At 41.8% G+C, this 24,656-nt stretch overlaps 10 protein-coding genes across 15 annotated transcripts in view; 4 read left to right on the top strand and 6 right to left on the bottom strand.

The window, feature by feature from the left end:
- Positions 1–9,418: 9,418 nt before the first annotated feature.
- On the bottom strand, positions 9,419–10,482 carry LOC108059291 (uncharacterized). The gene is made up of 2 exons (XM_017144474.3): positions 9,941–10,482; positions 9,419–9,853 (listed from the first exon to the last, which is right to left on the bottom strand). The coding sequence occupies exons 1-2, from the start codon at positions 10,465–10,467 to the stop codon at positions 9,688–9,690; spliced, it is 693 nt and encodes a 230-aa protein (XP_016999963.2). The 5' UTR covers positions 10,468–10,482; the 3' UTR covers positions 9,419–9,687.
- Positions 10,483–11,882: 1,400 nt separating this feature from the next.
- Positions 11,883–12,641, bottom strand: LOC108059281 (uncharacterized). The gene is made up of 2 exons (XM_017144459.2): positions 12,100–12,641; positions 11,883–12,039 (listed from the first exon to the last, which is right to left on the bottom strand). The coding sequence occupies exons 1-2, from the start codon at positions 12,639–12,641 to the stop codon at positions 11,883–11,885; spliced, it is 699 nt and encodes a 232-aa protein (XP_016999948.2).
- Positions 12,642–12,873: 232 nt separating this feature from the next.
- On the bottom strand, positions 12,874–13,566 carry LOC108059297 (uncharacterized). The gene is made up of 2 exons (XM_017144480.2): positions 13,055–13,566; positions 12,874–13,000 (listed from the first exon to the last, which is right to left on the bottom strand). The coding sequence occupies exons 1-2, from the start codon at positions 13,564–13,566 to the stop codon at positions 12,874–12,876; spliced, it is 639 nt and encodes a 212-aa protein (XP_016999969.2).
- A 620-nt stretch (positions 13,567–14,186) lies between these two features.
- Positions 14,187–15,752, top strand: LOC108059295 (spore coat protein SP96). The gene is made up of 2 exons (XM_017144478.3): positions 14,187–14,618; positions 15,165–15,752. The coding sequence occupies exons 1-2, from the start codon at positions 14,187–14,189 to the stop codon at positions 15,750–15,752; spliced, it is 1,020 nt and encodes a 339-aa protein (XP_016999967.2).
- Positions 15,753–15,792: 40 nt separating this feature from the next.
- Positions 15,793–16,795, bottom strand: LOC108059294 (uncharacterized). Its single transcript, XM_017144477.2, has 4 exons — positions 16,754–16,795; positions 16,590–16,695; positions 15,999–16,530; positions 15,793–15,932 (listed from the first exon to the last, which is right to left on the bottom strand). Exons 1-4 carry the CDS (start codon positions 16,793–16,795, stop codon positions 15,806–15,808), a joined length of 807 nt encoding a protein of 268 aa, XP_016999966.2. The 3' UTR covers positions 15,793–15,805.
- A 674-nt stretch (positions 16,796–17,469) lies between these two features.
- LOC108059293 (uncharacterized) lies at positions 17,470–18,008 on the top strand. The gene is made up of 2 exons (XM_017144476.2): positions 17,470–17,499; positions 17,556–18,008. The coding sequence occupies exons 1-2, from the start codon at positions 17,470–17,472 to the stop codon at positions 18,006–18,008; spliced, it is 483 nt and encodes a 160-aa protein (XP_016999965.2).
- A 100-nt stretch (positions 18,009–18,108) lies between these two features.
- Positions 18,109–19,390, bottom strand: LOC108059290 (spore coat protein SP96). Its single transcript, XM_017144473.3, has 3 exons — positions 19,124–19,390; positions 18,373–19,066; positions 18,109–18,314 (listed from the first exon to the last, which is right to left on the bottom strand). Exons 1-3 carry the CDS (start codon positions 19,251–19,253, stop codon positions 18,173–18,175), a joined length of 966 nt encoding a protein of 321 aa, XP_016999962.2. The 5' UTR covers positions 19,254–19,390; the 3' UTR covers positions 18,109–18,172.
- Positions 19,391–19,677: 287 nt separating this feature from the next.
- On the top strand, positions 19,678–20,181 carry LOC108059296 (uncharacterized). The gene has a single exon (XM_017144479.3). The coding sequence runs from the start codon at positions 19,701–19,703 to the stop codon at positions 20,118–20,120; it is 420 nt and encodes a 139-aa protein (XP_016999968.2). The 5' UTR covers positions 19,678–19,700; the 3' UTR covers positions 20,121–20,181.
- Positions 20,182–20,661: 480 nt separating this feature from the next.
- On the top strand, positions 20,662–23,916 carry LOC108059320 (uncharacterized). Of its 2 annotated transcripts, none has more exons than XM_070214271.1 (6): positions 20,662–20,842; positions 20,898–21,641; positions 21,715–21,867; positions 21,923–22,186; positions 22,668–23,189; positions 23,524–23,916. In XM_070214271.1, exons 2-6 carry the CDS (start codon positions 21,494–21,496, stop codon positions 23,640–23,642), a joined length of 1,206 nt encoding a protein of 401 aa, XP_070070372.1. In that variant the 5' UTR covers positions 20,662–20,842; positions 20,898–21,493; the 3' UTR covers positions 23,643–23,916. The 2 variants fall into 2 exon arrangements, with proteins under 2 accessions (XP_070070372.1, XP_017000018.1); XM_017144529.3 differs by having other exon boundaries at positions 20,949–21,641.
- Fhos (Formin homology 2 domain containing) overlaps positions 23,744–24,656 on the bottom strand; it is a 44,398-nt gene continuing 43,485 nt past the window's right edge. For all 5 annotated transcript variants that reach the window (XR_011418387.1, XR_011418388.1, XM_044395955.2 and 2 more), the window contains one exon: positions 23,744–24,356. Coding sequence is in view for 3 of the 5 variants with exons in the window: in XM_044395955.2 (XP_044251890.1) it covers positions 24,283–24,356 (74 nt within the window). In the remaining 2 variants the exon portion in view is untranslated. The remainder of the gene's footprint in view (positions 24,357–24,656) is intronic.

Here is a 24,656-nt window from a genome sequence, read left to right on the forward strand (position 1 = left end):
TGAATAATTTAACCTAGTGCTCTAAAAACTACGCATAACTTGGAATTAACTTTCGCTTAGAAAAAGCGAAAATCCTTCAGAGTTTTCAGTAAGTCTGTCGAAGCTGCCGAAAAAAGATACGAATAACTTTCAGCTGTAACTTTGCTGGAAAAGTTTGCGATCCCTTCGAAGAGACAGCCATAAATTCTATAAAATTCCTTGTCTTCCCCAACTCTCTCTCCAGAAAAAAAAGCAGGAAACAAGTTTAATAGTTGCCATCGGTGGCTGCAAAGGGGGCTTAGAGCTTAACAAGATTTTTGCGTACTGGGGCTCCAGCTGGGGGAAGAATCTCGGAGCTGATGGCGAGTGAAGTTTGTCATGAAAAGATTGGCATGCGTGGCTGGAAAATGCAAAAAGTTTTTGGGGCCGGCCAACTGGCTAACTGGCTAACGACCCTAGCCTGATTACGTATACGCCCCGTTGCTCTAGCTTTTTGCTGCGGCGTGGGAATCAGCGAGATTCGCGACACTGAAAAGCAAAGCAAAGCCAGAGTAAAATAAAGTGAGGCAAAACAAAGACGGCCAAATCGGACGCTGCTGAGTCTGGTGGATGGTGCATGAATCACCGCGCCTGCATCGAAATGGAGGTTTAGCATCGAGGATGAGGACGAGGATGGGGATGGGGATGAGGATGAGGGGGGCAAACTGGTTCTGCTGGAATGCAGATAACTTCTTGCCCAGCTCCAGACTCAGAACAACCCAGGCTGCTTCAAGTGCGGCAATTTCATGCCCGTCCGCGTCGGAGCTCTGCATATTAAATATTTAAGGCAACGGCAACAATCGGAACCAAAAACCAGAACCAAAACCCGAACCAACCAAACCCAACCGAACTGAGGAGTCCGCACTAATTTAGTGAAATTCGCACACCCAGCCAACGGCATGCATGCGGCAACCACAAATTTTAATTAACCGAAACAATGGCGGTGTTGTTACATCAAAGGCAACAACATAATCAGAACGCAAATGCCGAGCGGGGGATGCAACCGCAATCCTCTGGCGGTCCATCGAGCACCAGCTAAATGACCACGAAATTACAGATGCAGATGAACATTGTCAGTGAAGGAATCTGATTTGGTGGGGAGAATCACGAGAATCCACACATGGAACGGAATGTTTTGGAATGTTTAAAGGGAACCATCTAAGGGGATCAAATATTATGTCCTGTACTTAAACTGTAATTATACATTCGAATCGAATAAATGGACTTAAGAACCATTTAAAGCTATTACGAAAATAAAATGGGTGCCCTTTCGTTTTAAGTGATTTCATCATAGAGTGAGTCACTTGAATCGGCGACCTTGATCCGCTTCAGCTTTGGGCCAACAAAACCACCTAGGCGACTGGTGCCCTGAAAAATGCATTACGCAGCTTCAATCGATATTTGGCACAGTCGCCCATTTTGCTGCCGCTCGGGGCAAGGTCGTCTAAGCAGGCGCTACATTTGGCAGGAGGTGGCAGCCAGAAAACGGTGACCAAATGGCTGGCGCACAACCTTGGGGCTTCCACTGGCGCCAGCCACTGCCACTGCAATTGCAGCTGCGTCACTGCGAAAGAGGATTCCCAATTGCAGGCCATGACGTCAGTCACCGGATTGAGTCGAGAACGGCGACAATCAACTGCCAGAATCCCAATGGGAGACATAGACGTAGACATAGCGATGCAAGTGATAAATGATTGAGGCCAAGTGGAAAATGGAAAACATCGCACATACTTGGATACTTAATTTATGACTTGGCAGATGATTCGCGCTACAAATTGCATTTAATTGCCTCGCATTATACAAAGCAAATGTTATTCATGACTGCAAATAAGATGCCTGACAGGTGTTATACTCTTGTAAATTAATAAACACTTTATTAAAGCTGGTTCTCGGAAAGTATGAACTTATAGTAGACCTAAGCGACTAAAGTTCGCCTGGAAAAAGGCATTCATATATAAAGAAAAATAAATAAAAACCTAGTTATTAATTTCAGCAAAATATTATTTTATTTATTTAACATTTAATATTACTCTCAATTATGAATGATTGTATTTACGAAAAAAGTGAACAAAAGCGCTTAAACAGAAAATTATGTTTTTTGCCTTTCAGAGAACCAAATAAACAAATTCCAAATTCATTAAATTGAAACAACAGTCCATTAAAATATGCTGCGTGACGTAGAAAGCCTATTTTTAAGCCAAAATTTTATTGCATAAAAAATCAAAATATTAAATTAATTACTATTCGAGGGCTGTTTGCTCTCACACTTCGGTGCAAATATTAAAATATTAACCAGCGCAATAATAGTCATTAAACGAGGCGCCACCGCCATCAGAAAAGGCGACAGTCGGCCGATTGAATGGGAGGGGCGGCGACGGCAAATGCCATTTACATTGATTAAATATTTTGCCGGCCAATAGGTATTTGACCGTTTCTGATTGAGAGCTCGGCAAACAAGTGCTGATCAAAAATGGAGAGGAGCGCACAAATTATATATGTTTGCGGTGCGGCGGCGTTTTAATTTAATTCGCGCTCATTGCACTGCAATTTTCGCAGCAAATTGCAATTAGCGGCAATTTAAGCGCATTTCCTACGCACGCAGCATAAAATTAAATGGGAGTCCGGCGGATGAAGGGGTCACCGACTGGGTGACTGGGCGACCGAGTAACTGAGTGGCTGAGTGACCCACTGGCGAGCAGGCGGAACTCCGAGGAGGCCAATTGCCCGCCCTCAAGAGCGTCTGAGTGTCCGGCTATTTGACTAATGAAAGTATCGCTGCGAACAGCGAACGGCGAACAGTGAACGGCGAAAGTAGCCCACTCTCACAGGCCACTTAATGGCTCTATTTGCCAGCGGCAAGTGACCCACTCCAGCACCACCCAGTACCCACCACCCACTGGTCGACCAGCCTCCCATGGCAGTTGGGCAATGGCCCAGTGGGTCGAGCGGAACGGCGGCGAACTGCAAAGCTGCAAATTATTGCAATGTGGACACCAGCGAACGCTGCCCACTCTCGACTATTGCCACATGATTTATCAACTGAAATCCACACGCGAATAGAATTTATATGAACTGCTTGGGCCACACTGAGAACAAAGTACTTTATTTATAAATCATAAATACAGAAATAAAATATTAAAGAATTTTAATAATGAAAAACGATTAGAATATCTTGTTAGAATAATTAATTTAAACTTAGATCTGCTTTATAAGGTATTCGATAATATTATATTTAATTTAATACCTTTATCCTAATATTAAAAAATGTTCTGAAAATCATATATAATTTTATTATATTTATTATATTCTTACCTTTCTTCAAGTGCCCTTTAAATAAAATATAGATTTTCAAGTACCTTCCCTTTTCTTTCTTTGCACCGAGATTTAGAAGTGGCAAAAGGGGTTATAAATATACCCACGTTGCTGCCACAGATTTGGCGTTGTGTGGGCCCAGCCGAGTCAGCCCAGGAGATAAGACTTATATATCGGATAAGTGCCCGTTGCGATAGCAGTTGTCACAATGTTTGACTTTTATAAAATAATTTACTTACAATTTGCACATGTCAATCAGCAATTGGCCGCGACAATTGTCGTTGCCAGCGGCAATTAGCGATGGATGAGCATCCATTTTGTTCCCACACCGCTCGGCTGATTTATGGCTGGTCAGATGCTCCGGCGGCCATCTGGGTTCCGCATTCTTCAAACGGTTATCGTGCGTTATTAATGCCTGCCTGCCATTGAGCTTTGACTGGCCAGAAGGCCGTAAAAGGAGGATATTCCCTCGGCTGGAGTGGCCAACTCCATTGGGTAAATTACAGTCATTTGCATGGGCTATTCCAATCTATTTTAATTGATGATAGGAGTGGAGGTTTCGGTGGAAAGCAAGAGGCACTCGGAACGGGTTTCCATACCTAATAGAATATGCACTTATGGTAGTTCGTGAAAATGAGTACAATTAAACCATTTAATCAATTTATTTAAATTTTTAATTTTTATTTGTATAGGAAAACTAATTAGCTTTTGCTCAGTAGAGGTTTCATATGAAAATTAAAATTATTCAACCTAGCTATAACCTAATTAATTAAATCAGAAAAAATGTTTAACTCTATTTGCCACTCAATAAACTTAACCAATTCTTTATTACGCCCAACTTTAAATGGCTAACAAATCTGTGCGTAAAAAGCCAAACAAATTGCAACCAAATTTGCATCAAACAACGCATTAAAGGCACAAAAAACTAATGGTCTTGAATAATTAAGAGCTGACCTGCATTTGTCTGCTAATCACAGCTCGTGGCAAATGGCTATGTGTCGAGCAGTTGGACATTCATGCAACGCACACTTCATTTGGTTGTTTGTGACAGACACCAAAAAATAAAAACAAATGATATAGCTAATGGCGATTCATTACTACACGCACTTTAATGAAATGTTACACGTAAGCTTGCAAATTAAGTTTTTATTTTGCAAATATTCCCTGTGGCTTTTATAGAACAACTTACATTTTAATTGAAAATGAAGCAGATAATAAATTGACACTTTAGCCAGCTCCTCTTGGTTGATTAAGATATCCCATTGCGAACAAGTAGTTAAAGTGTTCGATTAAATCGTTAAATCGCTTTAAAGGCAGATTAAACTTTTTCGACGTCACAAACAGATTATGCCCAACTGAAATATTTGCTTACCGCTGACAATCAACGCTCAGCTGACTTAACATCCGCTGTATTTACATTTCATTTTCCATATGAAAATACATCAGTTAAATGGATTTCGATAAAGCCCGTTTTTAAGGGATTTACTTAAATTCGCATTAAATATTTATGAATGTGTTTGCAAGTTCATAAATGAAGGCCCACAAGGTGGAGGCTCTGACAGTTCGGGGCAGGTCAAAAGAGACGACTGTGGCAGTCTGTCATTCCGGCTGCTGACAGTTCCTTTTGCCGGCACATAGTTCACAGCTCACGGCATGTGACGCATTTGCCACTGCGCTTCATTATGCAGGTCCTCCTCCTCCACGCCCCTATCTCCCGGAATCCCTGGCGTGCCCTTCACCCGGCCTTCCTATGCTTCCATCCTGCACGACGCCACATGCCAGGCATTCTAGTAGTCGTTCCTCACACAGGCACCAGTGATGATAGCTAATATAAACTTGGTAATATACCTTAAGGTACTTTTATATCCTTTTGGTTACCATTTCTCAGGTACAATAAATATAATTGTTTATAATAGACTTTTTTATTTTTTTTTCCTTCTCTGTACTTATATAAAGACATTTTCATCAAAAAAAAAAAATATATTACATTAATACTTTATTAAAAAAGTTTAAAGATATAAATATTATTAAGTTTTTTAATTTTAAAAGTATTATTGAAAATACTTCAAAAGACCCTTTAGGCTCTTTTATCTTTCTTTTGTGAAAAGTTGAATATTTCTATCTTACATTGAATAACCTATTCATCTTTGTAATTACTTTTTTTAAATATATCACGAGACATACTTGAATATAAATTTTTCTATAAGATCATTGGGATATATAACTGTACCATATTTTTCGAAATTATCTTGTACCTTTGCCAGCACTGATTTCCACCATCATCACCACCCACATTCGTCCTGCTCTCCGGCATTGTTGTGGGTGGCAACATCTGCGGTCGGGTCGCTGCAATGCCGCATTATATAATAATGCATGGGCGTGTGGGCTGTTTGGGCTGCGGCCCCGTTGACCTCATCGCATGGCTGTGTCAAAATTGTTCGACAAGCTCGTGTACTTGAACTGTCAACCTGTGTGGGTGGTGGGGACCCAACATGTTGTTGTTTTCGTGTTTACGTGCTCTTGTTATTCTTGTTTTCGGCGGGACAGGATTAACTATCGAGCGGTTTTGCGCACTTTTGCATATTTATAATTGCAAGTCACGTTTAGGGGCCAAGTTTGTTACGGTTTTAACGGCTCTTTGAACTTGAAGCGATTTTTGAATGTTTTAAATAATTTTACGGTCTATATGTGCAGAGGTGCTGGAGAAAGTATTTAAAGGTATTCTTTTACAACTTAAAGTTTAGAACAAGGGATATCTAAAATAAAGTAAAAATTTGCCAAGATATTATAACCAATATTTTATGTAATTTTTCGTATGAGTTTCTCATGCTTATGCGGTTATTCCACTACATCGTTCGGATCATTCATTAGTACAATTTTTTCTCAGCCCATACGATTTTACGTAGGTGCGAGCAAGATCCGATTTACAGTAGCTCTAATAAATGAGCAAAATTGTACTTTTTAGATTCAATTTTGCTCATACAAAAAAAAATAAAATGGTGGCCTTCGGTTTTTAAAATTTTGCTCATTAATTGCTCATTGCAGCTGACATATATCTGTCTTGCTCGCACCTACGTAAAATCGTATAGGCTGAGAAAAAATTGTTCTAATGAATGAGCCGACCAATGTAGTGGAATAACCGCATTAGCTAAGATATATTTTTAAAACAGTAAATACGAACATTTATATTTTCAAAGAAAACAAATTCAGCTGAGTGCCTTCCAAAAAACTAAACGTATTTCCAAAGTTTCTCATCCATCGAAAGCAAAATAAACAAAACTATAGTTCGATGTATTTGGCAGTAGAGCCAATTAACCCGAAATTAATGGATAAACAAAGTAATAGGCAACCTGCTCAACGGGACTGAGAAGCGAAATAAATTAATTGCAGTCGCCAGCGGCATCGCCGCAGGTGGGCGGCACTATCTGTGGGCAGGGTGGCGTTTGGGTGGTGCTTGGGTGGTTGGCAGTGGGTGGGGCGTAGGCCCAACAGGCGCCATGCTGCAGTTTCGGCCGACGAGTCGAAACAACAGATGGAAATAGAACTTTAATTAAAAGCCGAGAGAGCCAGCGGCAACAGCAGAAACAGCGCTGCGAGGGGAATATAAAATAAGCCAACATTCTAATAAGGAAAATAGTTGTTCAAACACACACACACAGGAACTCGCAAGATGATATACAAATACAAAGGCACTGAGAGAAAATTTAACAAAATTATTGAAAAACATATATTTTAACTTGAGACTAAAAACGATAAAATATTTATTTGATTATAATGAAAAGCAAACATGATAAAATTTTGAAATATGTCTTACTCAATTTCATATATATTTTAAATATTCTTATATTTTTCCCAGTGCCCTCGCAGACATGTGCACGAACAGGGCAAACAGCGGGTGCTCTCTGCTATTTAAAGCCCATTTGCAGTTGGCCTTATTTCTGAGAGATGGCTCAGAGGGGCCGGGAGCAGCGTATCTGGCGCTTTAAGCCGTTCGGGGCAACCGCATTCAGATGCGATGATATGTCGCCGCCGACTAAGCACGCTCCAGATGCCTCGAAGGCGGTTCGCTATCGCAGCTGCCTCGCTTCGCCGACTTGGCTGCATTAAAGCCGGCTCTTAAACCCGGCTAAAACTAATCGCGGAGCGCTGCGAAACGGGCCGCTTGGCAAACACAAAGACGGCGACAGGTGAAAGGACGCCTCGAGTGGCTGCCACTCAAGAGCCCTAACTGCCAGGGCTTTAAGATCGAGCCGTGCATTCATCGAACTCGGCGCACTTTAGTTTCAGGGCCTCTGCCCATACAATTTAATTAGTCTAGTAGGGCTTCCTCGTTTTCTCATTCTATTAGGGAAAATAATTAATGAATTCATCTGGCCTAAGTGCAGTCCCATTATACTTGACGCCGGCGTGGATAACTATAACGAGATGGGCACGATGACGACGTCGCCGAGTCTGTTGATTCTTGACGTTGATGAGTCGCAAGAACAACAAAACTTATCCAGCGGTTGGGAAATATGATGGCTGTTTGGTGTGGCACATATGCCAACGGAACGTGAGCACTATGATTACATAGCTGATGAAATATGCATTATCTGCTGGTTCTGGGACACAACTTTTCGGTGAAAATAAAAGTTAAGAGCCAACGAAACACAGTATTTGTCCTAGTTAATGGCGGAAAGTTTTAAGGGGATTCAGTCAAGGCTGCAATAAGGATTTTAAAACTTAAAGAAAATTAATTTTAAAACTCACTTATTTACTTGGTATAAGCCTACTTCAAATCAACCAATTTTAAACTGGTGCTTTTTAGAAAATATAATCTTATAAAACACTTTTAATAAAGATGATCTCTTATAAAATAAACATTTTTGTATCCATAAAATAATATAATATAATACCTCAACCATTTGAGGTCTAAAAATTCCTCAGAAAAATATTGTTTCCCAAAGCTATTCATAATCTTTAGTCATCGCGGATTTAGCTTAAGTGATTTTATAATTTGCGTTTCATCTTTGCGTACGTATCTATATTTGCCCTAGCGTCATAAATCTAAATGAAAACGTTTAGGAAGCGAAAAAGTCCAACGCCTACAGCAAGATTATCACCCTGGCCAGAGATATATAGCTTTGCTGGGATATAGCTATGCGGCGAGGCCTAAAATTAAATATACTCGTACCTCTCACAATTTCACTCACTATGCGGTTTGTTTTTCGCTTTAAGGAAACACAGGGGAATTACCTTAGTGGACCGCAGAAATTTGCGGCCACCGTGTTCATCAAAGTGTGCGCAAGTCACCTCCACACATGGCCCCGGAATTCTTGCACATCTCCCTCCAATCAATTGCACATTGTGCACGTAGCCACAGCAGAAACTATGTGCGTGTTTTGGTTGAATTTTGGCAGGCGGGAAAAGGGAGAGGAAAGGAAAAGTAAAGGGTCGGAGCTTAGGGGCGTGTGAAATCGAAACCATTGAAACCGAAAACACTGAATGAAAACTTTTGTGGCCCAGCCTTGGGATCGAATTGAATTTTCGGTGGCATGCCACCAGGCCACAAACTTTTGCGACCCGTGTGGCCATGTAACTGACCCACATCAGAGCCACAGGAAAAGTGGGGGCATGAGGACCGAAAAAAATCAGCGAATGTCTGCCAAAGATTTTTTATGGCATGTGCTGGGGAAAAATGTGAGGGAAAAAACTCTGGAAAGTTTCGACGTTAAAGCTACTGGGCACACTTCATAATTGTATGCCAGTTCTCTCCAAACTTGTGCCTGCGAGGCCTGCAAAAGTTTCAAGGTGCAAGTGCCAACGAGGCGTATACGTCATAAAAGCCATAGACCACAGAGTGACCTGCCTGCGAGAGTGAATGGGGATGTGAATGGGGATTGGATGTGAAGCATCGGTAGGAAAAAATACACGCAAATTGAATGGCGGGAAAAATCGATATAAGTTGCACTTTGTTCATTAGGCCAAAGTCCTGTTGATGAATTGCAAATGGAATGCGATTTTGGTGAGGAATTTGTTTGACGAGTACGGTCGGAATTTGTTCGATTTTCATTTTCATTTAAGCCTTCTCACGAAACCTGCAGTGGCATTTGGTTTTGAAATTTTGTATTTTCAAGCAGAAATAAAAATATTTATTTTCTATTATAATGGAGTACCTCAAAAACCGATTTCTGTAAACTTTTACGTACTTGGGAGAGTTTTATAACTAAGAACCATTTATAGTCTATTATAATCACAATCTAATCATCGTTGCTATCTGGCTAGTAAACCTTTGCGTTTGTAAGGCACTTCTTTTATTTGATTAAGATTCCCTTGCCTTCTGATGTTAACCACTATAAAGATAGTTGCTTTAAGCCCTTACGGCAACAATCGGTCATTCAGATTCAGACAAGATATAGTATCCGAGCACCTGGCCTGCGTTTGGGTGGTGCATTGGTGGGAGGTGCTGTCGAAGTAAGTGAGTCCAGGACAGGTGTAAACGTTTCCTTGAAATATGCCAGCAACAGTAAAACAGTTCACATATCTAGGAAGAAAATGATATTTAATTTAAAGGTCAAATTTCATGTTTTATAATTTTTACAATTATTTAAAATTTATTAAAAATACTTACTGATGGCAGGTGGTCGAGGTAACACCGCCATAGGGAAATCTCCCAGTTTGTTTAATGGTTTGACAATATTCGGTGGCATTGCTTATGGTTGTGGATCCACAATCGGGACCTGATCCGGAACAGGTCACCGTGTTTTCGGTGGGATCACCACAGATGTTTTCATTATTCAAACTGCATATCAAATCACCGCAACTTCCTCCAATCGATGTACTGGGAGTCGGTTGTCCTAGACACAAGGCGAAGGTATTCCTACCGGTGCAGGCAAAACGTTTATCAGTGCTGCAAGTATTGCAGCCTGGACATTCAACTGATGTTTCCACTGTGCTGCAAATAGGTAGGTCCTTTGTACAGTAGTATCCAGTGGGGCAGGTGTAGGAACCTCCAACGGGTACGCCTTCGGTGGATGCAAGAGTACAGAATTGGAATTCAGTCCGCGAAATGCAGGACACGCCATTATCATGGCACGTATTGCACTGTGCCCGGCAGCCCAGGATACACACTCCCACGAAGATCAGTAAGCGCAGCATCTTAAAATGAAACTGAGAAAATAGTAACCCTGCAAACGAATTTATCCAGTAGTTCCTATCTTATCCCAGTGCAGTTTTATTTGTTTCCTAATCTTTGCAAAATTCTATTCATGTAAGGTTGGTTGCATTTTAAACACGTGATTAAGATTATCAAAATAAAGCAGTAATTTAATTCACGAGTAAGGTCTGTATTATAAGTATGTATTATAAACAGAGAAAATACGGAAAAGTCGAAGAGTCTAAGAAAAAACTAAGTTTTTAAGTGATTTTCGGATTATTAGTATTGTTACATATTTTATTTTTAATAAGATTGATTAAAAATTGATTACTGTGTTGTTATGTCATTAAAATCACAAAATCAAAATTGGGTGGTGCAAATTTGGGCGGTGCTGTCAAAGTAGGTGGATCCGGGGCAGGAATATACTTTTCCCCAGATTTTGTCTCCCGAAAAATAGCAGTTAATGTACCTAAGAATAATTATTTAAAATTTTAAATAAAACGTACTAAAATTTCTGGTGAGGAATATTTTTACTTACTGCCCAATGGAGACAGATGTATCTTCCACATTGGGAAATCTCCCTTGCCTTCCTATAGAGCGACAGTATTCCGTAGCAGTGTCAATATAGGGACAGCCTACTGAGTCCGTTCCGAAGCAGGAGGGCTCCCACAATCTGGGACTGCCGCACATATTTGGGTTTTCCACATTGCAAACGAAATCGCCGACACAAGTGCCACAAGTGGAATAAATTCCCAGACAATAGGCATAAGTATTTCGACTGGTGCAGGCAAATCGATTGTCGGAGCTGCATCTATCGCATACTGTACATGCAGCCAAGGTTGTATTGGTGCTACAAGCAGCAGATCTACTGCCTGTGCAGTAGTGTCCTTTGGGGCAAGAAAACACTGGTCCGATAGGCATAAACTTGGAGGAGCATAGCCGGAATTCTCGCTGTGACACGCAGGAGACTCCCATAGATTCCGAGGACACGACGCACGTATTGCAGAGTCCTTGGCATCCAAGGACTCCGACTCCCAAGAAGATCAGTAAGCGGAGCATTTGTAAATGACACTGAGGTAAATAAATCCGCGCAACCAAACTTATCAGTTCTAGTTTATCTTATCCAAGTGCAGTTTCTAGATTAATCTGTTTGCCAAACTATTAAAGACAACTAACGCAATGTAAGGGTAAACTGTTTCACGGGTAAAAAGTACCAAAAAAACTTAAAAAAAATAAAATAAATACTAATCGTTTTAAATCGACTTAATATTATGCATTCAAAATAGTTGGCACTTATTGATGAAAAGTTATAAACTTTTTATATTTTCTCTTTGCTATTTGGAATTTTGTCATAATTTTATTTGATTTAATTATAAGGAACCTTCTTTTATTATTTCTGTTAATTTTCACAAACGATCTATGGACTGCTGAGCCTCAAACTGGCTACTCCATAAGTGCATCTGGCCGGCACTTGGGTGTCACAGTACCTCGATGTGCTGTTGAAATAAGTTTGCCCGGGACAGGTGTAGAGACCTCCCCCCCAAGCAGTTGCATTCAGAAAACAATAAATGTATCTGAAATTAAATAAATATTGCATGATTTAATATCTAAGAAGGAATATAGGTAATACTTACTGCCTGCAGGTGGTGTTGAGATCGATGCCATAGGGAAATCTTCCGTGCTGCTGGACGATGGAACAGTAGGCAGTGGGTGTTATCCCTGTGGGGTCCACTCCAGTGGTAGTTCCATCACCCGGACAAGTGGCCTGGGATCCCGTCGCAGGAGTACCACAAATATTCGGATTGTTATAATCGCAAACGTAACCCAAGCCACAACTTCCTACGATCTGGGAAGGCGTGGCTGTGCCCAGGCACAAGGCAAATGTCCTTGCCGTGAGGCAGGCGAAGGTGTTATTACTGTTGCAGGAACCACAACCTATACAGGATCTGAAAGCAGCATTTGTATTGCAAGTAACATCATTCGCCGTGCAATAATATCCCGTGGGACATGTGTAAGCTGGGCCAAAGGGCAATCCGCTGGTGCAGAATTGGAAGGAAGTATTTGAAATGCAGGCCACCTGGGTCACGGAAGCACACACATTGCAGTCCGCCCGGCTACCAAGAAAATAGAGTCCCAGCAAAACTCCGGTTGTCGCTACGATCAGAAGGCGAAGCATCTTTAGCACAAACTAGCGATATTGGTGTCAAGAAGCTGTATTTATGCCCTCGGAGTAATCTTATCACTTGGTAAAACTAGAACTCCCAACACAGAGTTATAACTGCAAAGGGATTAAAGGCTTGCCGGCGAATTTAGGTCGATTTAGATCCAATGAACTGAATGAAAGACATTTGTTGCATTATTTTTCCGTAAAATATTTATCAACGGGTTTTAAATATTTCAAGAATAATTTATGTACAAGTGGAAGGTTTCGCCTTGATACAGCTAAAAGTGATAGCACTAAAATAAGGTTTAGCTGTAGGGCATTGCCAGGTATTTCCAGTCCAGGTTGAATTCTTGCGGAAGCAATAAATATATCTAAATAAAAAATTTGTTTTAAAAAATTATATAAGAACTGAATAGAAAACTCACCTGAGACAGCTGGAATCATCGGGATATGGATAGCGACCCGTAGAAGCCTTCAGAGTGCAAAAGTCACCGATTACGTTGGTTGCATCATAATAAGAACAAGTGGCGCCTGTGCCATTTATAGAGGGCACACAAGGACTACCGATATTTGCAACACACACTTCCCCTGTCTCACAGGGATACTCGATGTTGGCTACTATATTTACACCGTCGCAAAGTCCGAAAGTTGTGGGACTTGTACAGGTGAATGGAGTAACTGCATCACACTTTTTGCAATCACTACAGGCGACTAAGGCCTCATTGGAGGTGCAGCGCTCCTCCAATGCCGTACAGTAGGTGTTTTTTGGACAGGTGTAGACTGGTCCAGTCGGAATAGCGTCCGCCGTGCAGTTTTGGTACTGAGTTTTGGACACACAGGCTGCCTTGCCATCCGCCGAGCAGACATTGCAGTCGGCCTGGCCAAATGCCACCAGAATGGCCAGCGAAATTCCTAAGTAGAGCAGCTTGTGCAGCATCTTCCCAAGCAACTGGAGATATCGCCAAACTACATGCAGCTATAAGTATCAGTCTTATCCAGAAAGATTAAGATTACTTAAGATTAAGGTATTTGTTAAGAAAACAAATAGGTAGCTGCATTTCTTTTTCATTGCCATCTAATAATATGTAATTAACTAATTAGTTTAAATATTCTGATTTAAAAAAATAAATAAGTAATTCCCTTAAACAAATTACATAAATGGTAAAGAAATAATTATTATTTTATTTAAAGAAAATAACCCCATTATTCATTAAAAATTAATTATATTTTAATGATTATTTTAATTTATAATCCAATTAAAATGTATAAATATTACTAAATTGTATCCCTTGATTATTTATTTTTCCCAGCTTCAGAGTGTTTTCCGTTTGGTCGCTGGAAAATTGGCAGTCGCCGAAAAGTATGCTATGCCTTCAAGCACGATGGAAACCTTAGTAGCTTATCTAAATTGGAGCAGTAGCCAAGGTCGCGCCACCCGAGGTCTTTGCGGATTAAGAGCAATCTGCATGCTCGGAAATAGCTGCCAAAAAGCGCTCTATTTAAGCCATCCGACTGACAAACGCAGACATCAGTCGGCAAAAACAATTGCAGCCAGAAATGTCGCCAAACCGTATTTGCTTGCCACTCAGTTTGTTCAGCCTGCTGCTCCTGCTCGGCTGTCTGGTGTCCTCGACCCGTGGCACCTGCAACGTCTGCAACACTGTCAACAACCTGACCTGCTACTCCTCGACCCAGATGCAGGCCTGCCAGGCGGACGTCCTTTCCACGGCCACGCCGACCTCTTGCCCCAGCGGCTATGTCTGCGTCAGTGGCTCCAGCGGGGTGCTCTGTCAGCCGGAGGGGCAGGATGCTTCCGACTGCCAGGAGTGCAACAAGTGCGACGAGAGCCAGACATTCGCCTGCACCGGGACCCAGAGCTTCGCCCTCTGCCTGGGCACAGACACCGTCCAGGACTCGAGCGGAACCTGTGCCTCTGGCTATGTGTGCAACATCAACGACACCCAGATATGCGGTCTGCCAGCGGATGGGGTAAGTTTGCGGTTTCTCGAAGTTATGTCCTCCTTTTTGGGGCAATCGGATGTGTGAGGGGGAGCAGGTGCACCAGGAAGCTGAGACAGGTTAGAAAGGAAATTAAACCATCAAGAAATTATATTCTATTAGATTTCAAACACACTGTCGGTTGGATAGAAAAGGCTGCATTATTGATTCGCATGAAACTTTGAGGTCGTTTAATATATTAATTATTGGGAAATTGATAAGGAAAATATTAATTAAAGTTTTTGTAGAATATTAACTATTTAAAATGTAAACTACATATAAGTGACCAGATTGTATACTTAATACTTATTTGTTGCTATTCCTATTTTTTTAAAACGAAAAATGGAGGAATTGTATTTAAGTTGAATTAAAATATTAGCTAAAATTCGTTATTATGCCCTAGAGCTAAAAATGTAGTTCAAAGCTGCACAAAAACCTTTTCAAAGAAATCAGCTTAAGTCCTCAAAACTCACTAACGGAATAAACTAGTTTCCCTGGCTGAAAAATAAATAATAATAAATATGCACATTCCGCCAGGTGATGCCGACCTGTTCGTATGCAGATGACACAACTACCACCTCGACAAGCAGCACCACCAGCTCCACCACCGCATCGCCTCCTTCCACCAGCGATGCATCCACCTACTGTGCGGCGGTTCAGTCGCAGGGAAGATATGCGGTGGGCTATAACGCGTATACGACCTGTCGCCAGTACATCTACTGCACTTTGGTAAGCGGCAGTTGGGTCGGAGAGACGTACACCTGTCCGGGCGACCTGTACTTCGACAGTGCCTCGCAGATGTGTGTGGCCAGCATGCCGTCCACCTGCTCCACCACCGCCACCACCACCTCCACGACGACGGCGGCTCCAACCACCAGCAATCCCGCGGCTTATTGCCAGGCGATGCAATCGGCGGGTTACTACCCAGTGGGCACGGATGCCAGCACCACGTGCCACCAGTACATCTACTGCTTTCTGAACGGAGGAACCTGGAACGGCAATGCGTACACCTGTCCCGGCAGCCTGTACTACAACAGTGCCAGCAAGACCTGCGTGGACACCCTGCCATCCACCTGCTCCGCCACGGTGGCCAGCTTAACCCTCAACGGAGTGGAGTTAGATTAAAAGATTGAGAGTATTTGAAGGTTTATTAATTGAGGGGGAGGCGGTGTTCGACCTCAAAGACAGTAGCCCGGATTGACGTACACGCAGCTCTGGGTCTGCGAAACAAAGTAGGAGGTCGCCGGACAGTTATATTCCGCTGATCTGATAAGAACGTTGTTATTAAAGTAGCAACTAACGTAGCTGTAAAGATAAGTGGTTGAATAAGATGAATGATGTGGAAAATTACGCATTTTTGTGTGCACGCACCGCTGGCAATAGGGATCCGTGGGAATGATGGGGAAAAGTCCAGTGGCATTAAGCTGAGTGCACATCTGTTCGGGTGTTAGGGGGCTCACTGTAGTAACTACTGTGGAATCAGTGCTGCTGTCAGTGGTGCTTTCTGTAGTGCTTTCAGTGGTGCTTTCCGTAGTGCTACTCTCGGTAGTGGTCACCGTTGAAGCAGTGGTGGTGTCCACTAGCTCATCATTTATGTCGCAGGTGAGCGTTTGACCTGTGACCTCAGGCACACAGATCGAAGTGCTGGTGGCATCGCAAACGGTTCCCGAGGGGCAGTAACCGAACTTTCCCGTGGGCCTGGTGGCTCCATAGCACATCTGGAATATACCGCGACTCTGGCAGGCGAACAGGTAATTCCGATTGGCATTGCACTGGCCACACTGCGTGGTATCCCCGCAGCTGGGAGGACGTTGGCTGCTCTTCTGAACACAAATCGCCGTGAGATTGGTGCAGTCGAAGCCCTCGAGGCAGTGGTACAACTGATCACGATGTGGGGTTCCATCTGAGGAATCATCATATGATGATTATAGTTTATTTCACAAGGTTTCACCGTCAACTTACCGCCGAAACACAGGTAAAATGAGGTGGAGTTGATGCAGGCCACTTGATTCGATTGGCAGACATTGCAATCCGAAACGGTCTGAACTACCATAAAAGCCAGAAAAACCTGTGAGGATTGTTTGTTGATTATATTTTATAGTTACACTTTTTTAAACACTATTTACCACCACCAGTCCTTTGACTAAACTTTCAATCCTTTGCAACATTTTCGGGTCTCCGAAACTGCTACTGCTCACTGTCAAGGTTCTGCTGCTACTAAAACTTGTCTTATTATAGCCATTTGTCTGGTCTCCAATGTTTATCTACTCTTTACTTTTCACTGCTAATTGTTTTATTTGGCTTGGCTTTCCACATGATTGCGGTTTTATGGGCTCTCATTTTATGATGGGGAATGTTTCTAGTGGTTCTGATTGATATGTGGGTGCGGACATGGAACAGAGGTGGAAACCCTCTTAATTACCAGGCTCCAAATAGGTGGAACGCCTCGTGAGAAGAAAGTTTTTACTAATTGGTTAATATTCTTTCGACTCTTATTATTGCGAACAAGAAATATCTGCTTAAATATATAAATATTTGCTCTTAGGTTATTGACCAGTTAGAGTGTAATACTTTAAAATTGGTCATCTAATATCTATTGGCCATCTGGAGTTGGAAATTATCTTGACGCTTTGACTTACGCTTTGAATTACAAAGAAAATGCTTTATTTCTTTACTGTGTGATGTCACCGAGTGCATTTACCAGATACCGTATAACTATGACCATATATTTAGGGAAAATAGCCCATAAATGTCATTGCAAATATTTGCGTAATGCGCTTATTTAAAAAACCAAATGATAGCTATCGTAGTTAGTCTGTTTAGAATTGTCGGAGCCTGCATGATGTATTTCCAACGGTCCCTGAGAAGTTTGGTAACTCACTATGAAGATCCTTGAAGATCCTTTTCTAATCAAGAGAACTTTCATAGTGCTTCATCGTGATTATATCTTCAGTGGCAGTTTTCGTCGTCGGTGAAATTAAATGTAATGTTTGCCAAGACAATAATGTCAAGTGTGTGAATGAGACCCACTTCAGCTTATGCATGGATAGTGTTGCCCCAGACCAAGTGATGCAGTGTCCCGATGACCAGGTCTGCACCAGTCTCCTCAAGTTCTGCATGCCCCGAGGATCGGTAGCCCCTTCCTGCACTTCGGATGCCGACGTAACGTGCCCCTCTTGCGATGGATCTTCTGTTTTCGTCTGTACTAGCCGCACTACCTTCCAAATGTGCAACGGAGATAAGCTTACCAGCCAAGTCACGAAGTGTAAGGATAATACTTTCTGTTCCATAGGTCAGAATCAATTTTGTGTGGACCGCTGTGAAGCTCTTAACTCAAAGACCGGTTTTCAGTGCGACAGGGAGTCACCATTAGAAGTATAAAGAACATCTCTTTTTTAATAGCAACAAAATTACTTAGAAGAAATAAAAGTAATATTTTTTGTACATTGCATGTTGAAAATAAAGAAAATTATTATTGTTTTCTGTTTCATTTATTAAATAAAAATGTGCGATATTTATAAAATTAAAATATAATGTTTAGGATATTAGACTAAATTAGTGCATCCCGCATAAGCTGGTTTTACAGTCGCACAATTGAAAATATCAGCATCGAAAAAGGGCTTCTGAGCGGTGCAATTGTAAAGCAATCCCGTCCAACTTCCGCTCCTCAGTACGCAGTATAAAAAGCTGGAATATCAGATTTAGTATCTCTATCTAAAGAATGACGAATGATTGTGCTATTTACCTGGTGCACACTGTATCATTGGGTATGGGATAGCGACCCGTTGAGTTGATTCCTTGGCAATAAACGTTTTCATTAAAGGTGGGAGTGGTGGCAGTGCCTTCGGTGGTGGCAGTCACAGTCACTGTGCTTTCCGAAGTGACTTCTGAGGACCCAGTGGAACTATCACCCGTAGTTCCGGTAGAAGGCGACCCAGTGGTAGTTTCACCCGTAGTCTCTGTAGTAGGAGACCCCGTGGAGTTGGTAACCGTAGTTCCTGCAGAAGACTCAGTGGTTACTGCTGATGAATCTGTAGAAGAGCTTTCGGTGCTGGAATCCAAAGTAGTTCCGGTTGAGGTAGAAGAAGGAGTGGTGCTCTGTACTACTTCATCCGTTTCCAAAATCCTATCGCAGACATCCGAGTCGGTAGAGCTGCATCGCGAAATGCAGGGAGATCCATTGGCAGCACCTGCAACACTGCAAACATAGTCGTTGGCACAGGTGATATCACTGTTGGAAACCACTCCATTGTTGCAGAGAGCGAAAGTGGTCTTTGAAGTGCACGCGAAGCTGGCGGATCCGGGGCAAAGTCCGCAGTTTGCGACATCCCCGCAGCCTCGTTTAACATCCGTGCTGTTGGCCAAGCAAATGACATTGTAGGTCGTGCAAATGGGGGTGGCATCGGGGCAAGTATAGTTGATGGTCTGATCCGGAACACCTGGAAAGAAAGATCGATTAGTTGGGGAATCCCTGAAGTCCAAATATGACCGCTCACCATCGTAGCATATCTGGAATAACGATTCACCGATGCAGGTATGCGAATCCACGCACGTACCGCATGCGGCATTCACAATTGCGGGAGCCACAAGAGCCACCAGCAGTACGATCAGCATGAACGCTTTCATTTTAGCTTTACGAATAATTCGCAAAAGGAGCAACCGCCCAGCTTTATAAACCCCGGACTGGGGTCATATCTTTACGATGCGGCTACCGGGGCCATAACATTTATCTTTCAATGCCGAGCGATGCCATAAAGCTGCTCTTCCTAGTACCTTAATCTTCGAGTAGCACGGGAGCGGCGCTTTACAAACAGTATCATATATTCTTAGATCTTTAGCATACCTAATCCTGAGTATAAAACGCTGAAGCTATCTGCTGTTTTCCACTGTCTGTTCTTATAAAAGGCAGGTACTTGTTGGTTATTTCAGTTAGTCCGTTAAACACAGTCAAAAAACCAGCATAATGCAACAATACCAGATCCTGAGAAATTTGGTAAGTATTTTAGGCATTCTTTTGGGGAAAACCTTTATTAATATTTCCATCATCAGTGCCTCTTGGCGGTACTGAGCTCTATGGCGGTGGTGGTGGTGCTAGGAGAGTGCGGAACCTGCCAGACAAACGATGTGGCTTGCCTGAATACCACGCACTATAAGTTCTGCGGCGAAAATGTGGCTCCCGACCAGATCGCCCAGTGTCCCACAGGTCAGGTCTGCACCAGCCTGGCAATCGTCTGCATTGACGAGGGTCTGGTCGAGGCCACCTGCTCGGACACCCCAGCCGATGGATCCTGCCTGTCCTGCGATGGAAGTAGTATGTTCGTCTGCACCAGCCGCACCACCTTCCAGATGTGCAATGGCACCTCTGTGACCAGCCAGGTCACCAAGTGCAAGGACAACAAGGTCTGCTCCATTAAGTCCGGCAAATACTGCGTGGATCTCTGCGAGGCGGGCGACTCCATTGAGTGCAACAGAGAAGCTCCTCTAGAATCATAAGCCTCCTCTTGCTTTTTGTAAAATAATAAATCTACCAAATAAATAAAAAAATAAAAATATTTTAAAATTTAAACAAATTGTAATTATTTAGTTACTATGTTGCAAATAATAAAATACTTGTTCATTAACAAAGCGTTTAAACAATATAATCATTATCTTCATTTTAATCTTATCTGAAATGGGCTTAGTCACGATGCCAAAAAAATTTGCCTAAAAGAGTATTTACTAACATTTTGTGTCTTATATTTTTATTCTTCTAAGTCTCACAAAAAATTTTATTTTAGGGCGCGAAAAAATGTTCGATATCAATAAAAATAAATCCATTTTTCAGATCATACAAGTTTTTATAAAAATGGTCCTAAATCATTAAGATTCTATACTATTTTAGTACTTCTTGAATAAAAAACTGAAAGACCACCAAACAGCTGTACAAATATTTACTTTTATTTGTTCAACAAAATATAATAATAAACACTGGATTTCTTTTAAACCATTTTAGTTGCCCTTCATAGTCATGTTATTAATGTCAGCTGATTTATTATTTGTAAACACGTAAAGATTCCAAAATAATTCTGAAGAATTCCTCCCATAAAACACTTTTACCACCCTTAAGCTAAAAGCTTATCGTTGTTTTGGCCATCTCACGTTGTCAGGGACAAAAGCAGCGCAAAATTCTGTTGCGAAGGTCAGTTCTTTAGCCAGAAAAAAAAGGAAAACAAACTGTGAGTTAAGCAAAAGTGCCTTCATTCATTTTATATTAACTCTAATTGAATTAAGCAATTTAATTGACATTGACCCAATTGCGTTGGGGCTGCGTAATCAAATTAGACATATGAGGCAATGACGTCAAAATGGTGTAAAATTGTTATATACCATAGCATTTGTTTCTAATTTCTGTGATGCCGTAAACAAATTGTTCGGCACTTTCATGCTCCGATTTTCGGCCTGCGATGGAGTTGCTCCACAAATAATGGGGCCCCCAAAGGTGTGGAAAACAAATTCGCAACAGGAAGCAAACGGTGAAAAGCGAGAGCACAGAGATGGGACCACTTCCCATCGAAAACTATCAAAAACCATGGAAAAACATGGAAAACCATCCAAAAGATCCAAAGGCCCCCCGGCATTTCGCTGATTGTGGCGCATCTAATTGTTGTGACTGTTGCGTTTTGTTATTGTAATTAATATTCAGCTAAATTCAGCTGGGGCTCACTAAAACTAAAAAGCGAAAAGCGTTGAACAAATTGCGGTCATTAAACTTTTTGCCGCCGCGAGCGAAATAAATTGTCGCCCCCGCAAGCGCTGCCTTTCATAACAAAGTCACAAATCAACGCGAGCGGATCTCCCAACTGCCATCTCCCATTGGATTATTAACAATGTTGCAGCTGCAACTGACTGTGGTCTTTTGCCTTCTGGTCCTGGCCACCTGTAAAGTGCACAAACAGAGTCCATCGAACAGTTGGCGGGATATGCTCTTCGGCAGCAAGTGGCTAACTCCCGCTCCGCGGTGGCGAGAGTCCAAATGTGGGTCCCCGAAAGCTTTAAGCCAATGGACGGTGTCATCAGAAAATTAAATTACATTTCGTGTACCCACTAGTTTTGCCCATTTTCGCCCTGGTTCCCATCGGTCCTGGCAGCTGTTCGGCGCCCTCGGGCGAACAGGGAAATTGCATTCCCAGCAAGGATTGTGTGCTGAGGAATGGCATTCCAGCTGGTCCCTGTGGCGGTGGCTATGGCGTCTGCTGCATCTGTGAGTTTTTTTTTAAAGGGAAGATACATTTCCTAACCCTTTCGTATTTGTTCAGTTCTCCAGACCTGCGGCGGTGTCATTCGCGAGAATTCCACCTACTTTGTGAATCCCAATCATCCGGATGTCTACGACGGCACCGGAAGCTGTCAGGTGACTGTCCAAAAACTCCATCCGGATATCTGCCAGCTGCGCCTGGACTTGGATATGTTCTCGATAGCCCCTCCGGAGGCAGCCAATCATCTGTGCAACCAGGATCAGTTGCTGATTTCGGGCGGCAGTCCCACGCCCACAATTTGTGGCAGTTCGACGGGAGATCACAGTGAGTTAACACAAAAATATATTAGTTAGATTAAACTCGACCAAAATTAGTATAAAATAAAATGCATTTTGCATAGATTTATGTGGAAGAAAGGATTATTTTCCCAAAACTATACAAATCAATTGAATTGAAACAGAAAATCTGTTCCATTTAAATCTGATTGTAAATACTCCTTAGAAAAAAAAATTTTCCATTCAATCTAATTTTCAACGGAAGTCTCCATTTTTACTTAAATCTCTCTATTTTAATAATTATTTATTTAAGTTATTATTTAAATTAAAAAACTTATAAAGTGAATCGTTTCGTGTGCCATTTTTATATAGTCAATTTTATTGCTTTTTCATGCTTAAATTCACAACCAAAAGTATTTTTAATAGAAAGTAACATCCACAAAACGAGTGTCCAACTACTAAACTTTAAGATTAGCGCAGTAAACACAACCGTCTGTCTTCTCAATGTCAACTTTGTGTATTTTGCGCAGTGTACATTGACGCGGGTCTTGGCCAGAGCAACCCGATTGTTTTATCGGTCATCACAAGCGGTAGCTTTCCTCGTCTGTGGCGCATCCGCGTCACCCAAATCCACTGTGGCAGCATCAGTCGAGCGGATCAGGGCTGTCTGCAGTACTACACGGCCATCAGTGGGCGCGTGCGCAGCTTCAACTACAACACGATGGCTGGGAGACAGCTGTCCAACCAGGACTACAGCATCTGCATCCGAAACGAACGGAACTTTTGCGGCATTCAGTACAACGCCTGTCCGGATCTGGAGAACAACAGATCGCGGGCGTTCACCCTTTCTGGGAACTCCAACAATCCGGTGCCCACAATGGTGGGCGGTGGTGGTTCAATGCCTCCCAATCTCAACGGCTGTGTCAGCGATTGGCTGCTGATTGGCTGCATCAGGTCGGCGGACAGGATTCCTCCTCTGCCAGGTTGCGAGGATCGCGTCTGTGGAGGCACCTTTAGCGCAGAAGCTGGGATGCTGGCCAAAACAGTGCAATGTGAGTAAAAACTAAGCTAATGCCAAATTTAAACTAACTTATTTCAAAGGATTCTGGTTCATTTTCAATCCATTCATTATAACCTACCATAACAAATCTAAATACTTTTAAAAACCTAACTAATCCAAAAATGATAATTTTTTAAAATAAATAAAAATATTTTTGTTAATTTTATAAAATCCTTTAAGTTTAAAAAAAACTTTTCAAACGCATACTAAATTTAACTTTCTTTAAAAGAGAATTCTATGGCATGAAGTTAAAATTTTTAAAATACGAATAATTTTTTTTAAATATTTCATAATATTTATTTAATATTTTTTAAACATCCTTACAGCCAGCGTTCGTCCATTCCGGCTATATTTCCATACAGATGGCGTAGAGGCGCCCAATGATATTGATAATCGAGGTTTCTGTCTCGACTATGTGCAGCAGCCATGCACAAATGGTTTTTAACCGCAATACTCTTTACCATAAACCCAAGACATGAACCACGCGACTTAAATCGCTAGGAACTTGTGATCGGCGCAGCAAAAGTCGCAGGCAAAACGCGCACCTTTTTCGTATGTAATAAATATGTTTTATTTATTGATTTTCGTAATTAAGTTAGACATAACTTTAAGATTTAATTTAATTTAGAAAGCACAAATCGTGTCGTATTTTGGTACAAATTTAGTGACGTGGTCCGGGATATCGAAATTTGTTGCGATCGAAATTCTAACATTAAAATCGTTTCCAACTACTAATACAGGTTTATTGAGTTACGTTTAATTAATAATACTTAGCTGAAGCAAAAACAAAAAATTAAATAACAGAAAAACACGATGAAAAACGCTTTTGTTTAAGGACATTTTCGTTGCAGTTGATGATGTTGCTGGTACTCATTGATGTCGTGGCAAACAAATAAAAATCAAAATAAACAAGTACTGATGATGCGCACGTTGTCGTCGTATAAAACGGGGTTTTCTGGGTTCGCTTGCTCGCCTGAGATCGCCAATTTCAGTCTGTGCGCGTAGTGCCCGACTTGTGACGTCACTGGGGGATGGGATTATCTCTCGGATGTGATGCGGGTATCTACGATGGTAATCTGCTAATCCTAATAGGTTTGTATCAAGGCAGCCACATGCTGTTTCTCCTCCTCGGTCAGACCGTTTTTCAGCGTGCGACGTACTGTAAAACAGGGATATATTAATGATTTATAATAATTTAAGATAATATTTATAAGGATTTAGTTAGGCGTAGGCAGTCATTCAATGTTAGGTCTATAGGTCATGCTGGTTAGTTGCCTGTATTTTTGAAAATCCGTTAGGCCACATGCAAATGCAAATTATATTTACAAATTTTATCCATGCTTAGAACCGGGATCTTCAACAAAATACAAAAGTAGAAAAAACAAGGCTGATTGCAGGTTTCAGCCAAAGAAAACAAATGGTAAGAAAACGGTGTAGAACTCAACACAATTCAATTCAC

Source organism: Drosophila takahashii, chromosome 3L, assembly GCF_030179915.1.
Source record: "Drosophila takahashii strain IR98-3 E-12201 chromosome 3L, DtakHiC1v2, whole genome shotgun sequence".
In the NCBI taxonomy this organism is placed as follows: domain Eukaryota; kingdom Metazoa; phylum Arthropoda; class Insecta; order Diptera; family Drosophilidae; genus Drosophila; species Drosophila takahashii.

Excerpts from the sequence above, each read along its gene's own strand:
- LOC108059291 (XM_017144474.3), bottom strand. The coding sequence starts at position 10,467 with ATGCTGCGCTTACTGATCTTCGTGGGAGTGTGTATCCTGGGCTGCCGG. Across the intron at positions 9,854-9,940 it reads ACCTCGACCACCTGCCATCA|ATATGTGAACTGTTTTACTG; the intron begins GTAAGTATTTTT and ends TTTTCTTCCTAG.
- LOC108059281 (XM_017144459.2), bottom strand. The coding sequence starts at position 12,641 with ATGCTTCGCCTTCTGATCGTAGCGACAACCGGAGTTTTGCTGGGACTC. Across the intron at positions 12,040-12,099 it reads CTCAACACCACCTGCAGGCA|ATACATTTATTGTTTTCTGA; the intron begins GTAAGTATTACC and ends ATTTAATTTCAG.
- LOC108059297 (XM_017144480.2), bottom strand. The coding sequence starts at position 13,566 with ATGCTGCACAAGCTGCTCTACTTAGGAATTTCGCTGGCCATTCTGGTG. Across the intron at positions 13,001-13,054 it reads GATGATTCCAGCTGTCTCAG|ATATATTTATTGCTTCCGCA; the intron begins GTGAGTTTTCTA and ends TTTTTTATTTAG.
- LOC108059295 (XM_017144478.3), top strand. The coding sequence starts at position 14,187 with ATGTCGCCAAACCGTATTTGCTTGCCACTCAGTTTGTTCAGCCTGCTG. Across the intron at positions 14,619-15,164 it reads GCGGTCTGCCAGCGGATGGG|GTGATGCCGACCTGTTCGTA; the intron begins GTAAGTTTGCGG and ends ACATTCCGCCAG.
- LOC108059294 (XM_017144477.2), bottom strand. The coding sequence starts at position 16,795 with ATGTTGCAAAGGATTGAAAGTTTAGTCAAAGGACTGGTGGTG. Across the intron at positions 16,531-16,589 it reads ATTTTACCTGTGTTTCGGCG|ATGGAACCCCACATCGTGAT; the intron begins GTAAGTTGACGG and ends ATGATTCCTCAG. Across the intron at positions 15,933-15,998 it reads ACGGATCCCTATTGCCAGCG|CTACGTTAGTTGCTACTTTA; the intron begins GTGCGTGCACAC and ends TTATCTTTACAG.
- LOC108059293 (XM_017144476.2), top strand. The coding sequence starts at position 17,470 with ATGTATTTCCAACGGTCCCTGAGAAGTTTG. Across the intron at positions 17,500-17,555 it reads AACGGTCCCTGAGAAGTTTG|TGCTTCATCGTGATTATATC; the intron begins GTAACTCACTAT and ends GAACTTTCATAG.
- LOC108059290 (XM_017144473.3), bottom strand. The coding sequence starts at position 19,253 with ATGAAAGCGTTCATGCTGATCGTACTGCTGGTGGCTCTTGTGGCTCCC. Across the intron at positions 19,067-19,123 it reads ATTCCAGATATGCTACGATG|GTGTTCCGGATCAGACCATC; the intron begins GTGAGCGGTCAT and ends CTTTCTTTCCAG. Across the intron at positions 18,315-18,372 it reads AATGATACAGTGTGCACCAG|CTTTTTATACTGCGTACTGA; the intron begins GTAAATAGCACA and ends CTGATATTCCAG.
- LOC108059296 (XM_017144479.3), top strand. The coding sequence starts at position 19,701 with ATGGCGGTGGTGGTGGTGCTAGGAGAGTGCGGAACCTGCCAGACAAAC.
- LOC108059320 (XM_070214271.1), top strand. The coding sequence starts at position 21,494 with ATGTTGCAGCTGCAACTGACTGTGGTCTTTTGCCTTCTGGTCCTGGCC. Across the intron at positions 21,642-21,714 it reads GCGGTGGCGAGAGTCCAAAT|TTTTGCCCATTTTCGCCCTG; the intron begins GTGGGTCCCCGA and ends TGTACCCACTAG. Across the intron at positions 23,190-23,523 it reads GCTGGCCAAAACAGTGCAAT|CCAGCGTTCGTCCATTCCGG; the intron begins GTGAGTAAAAAC and ends ACATCCTTACAG.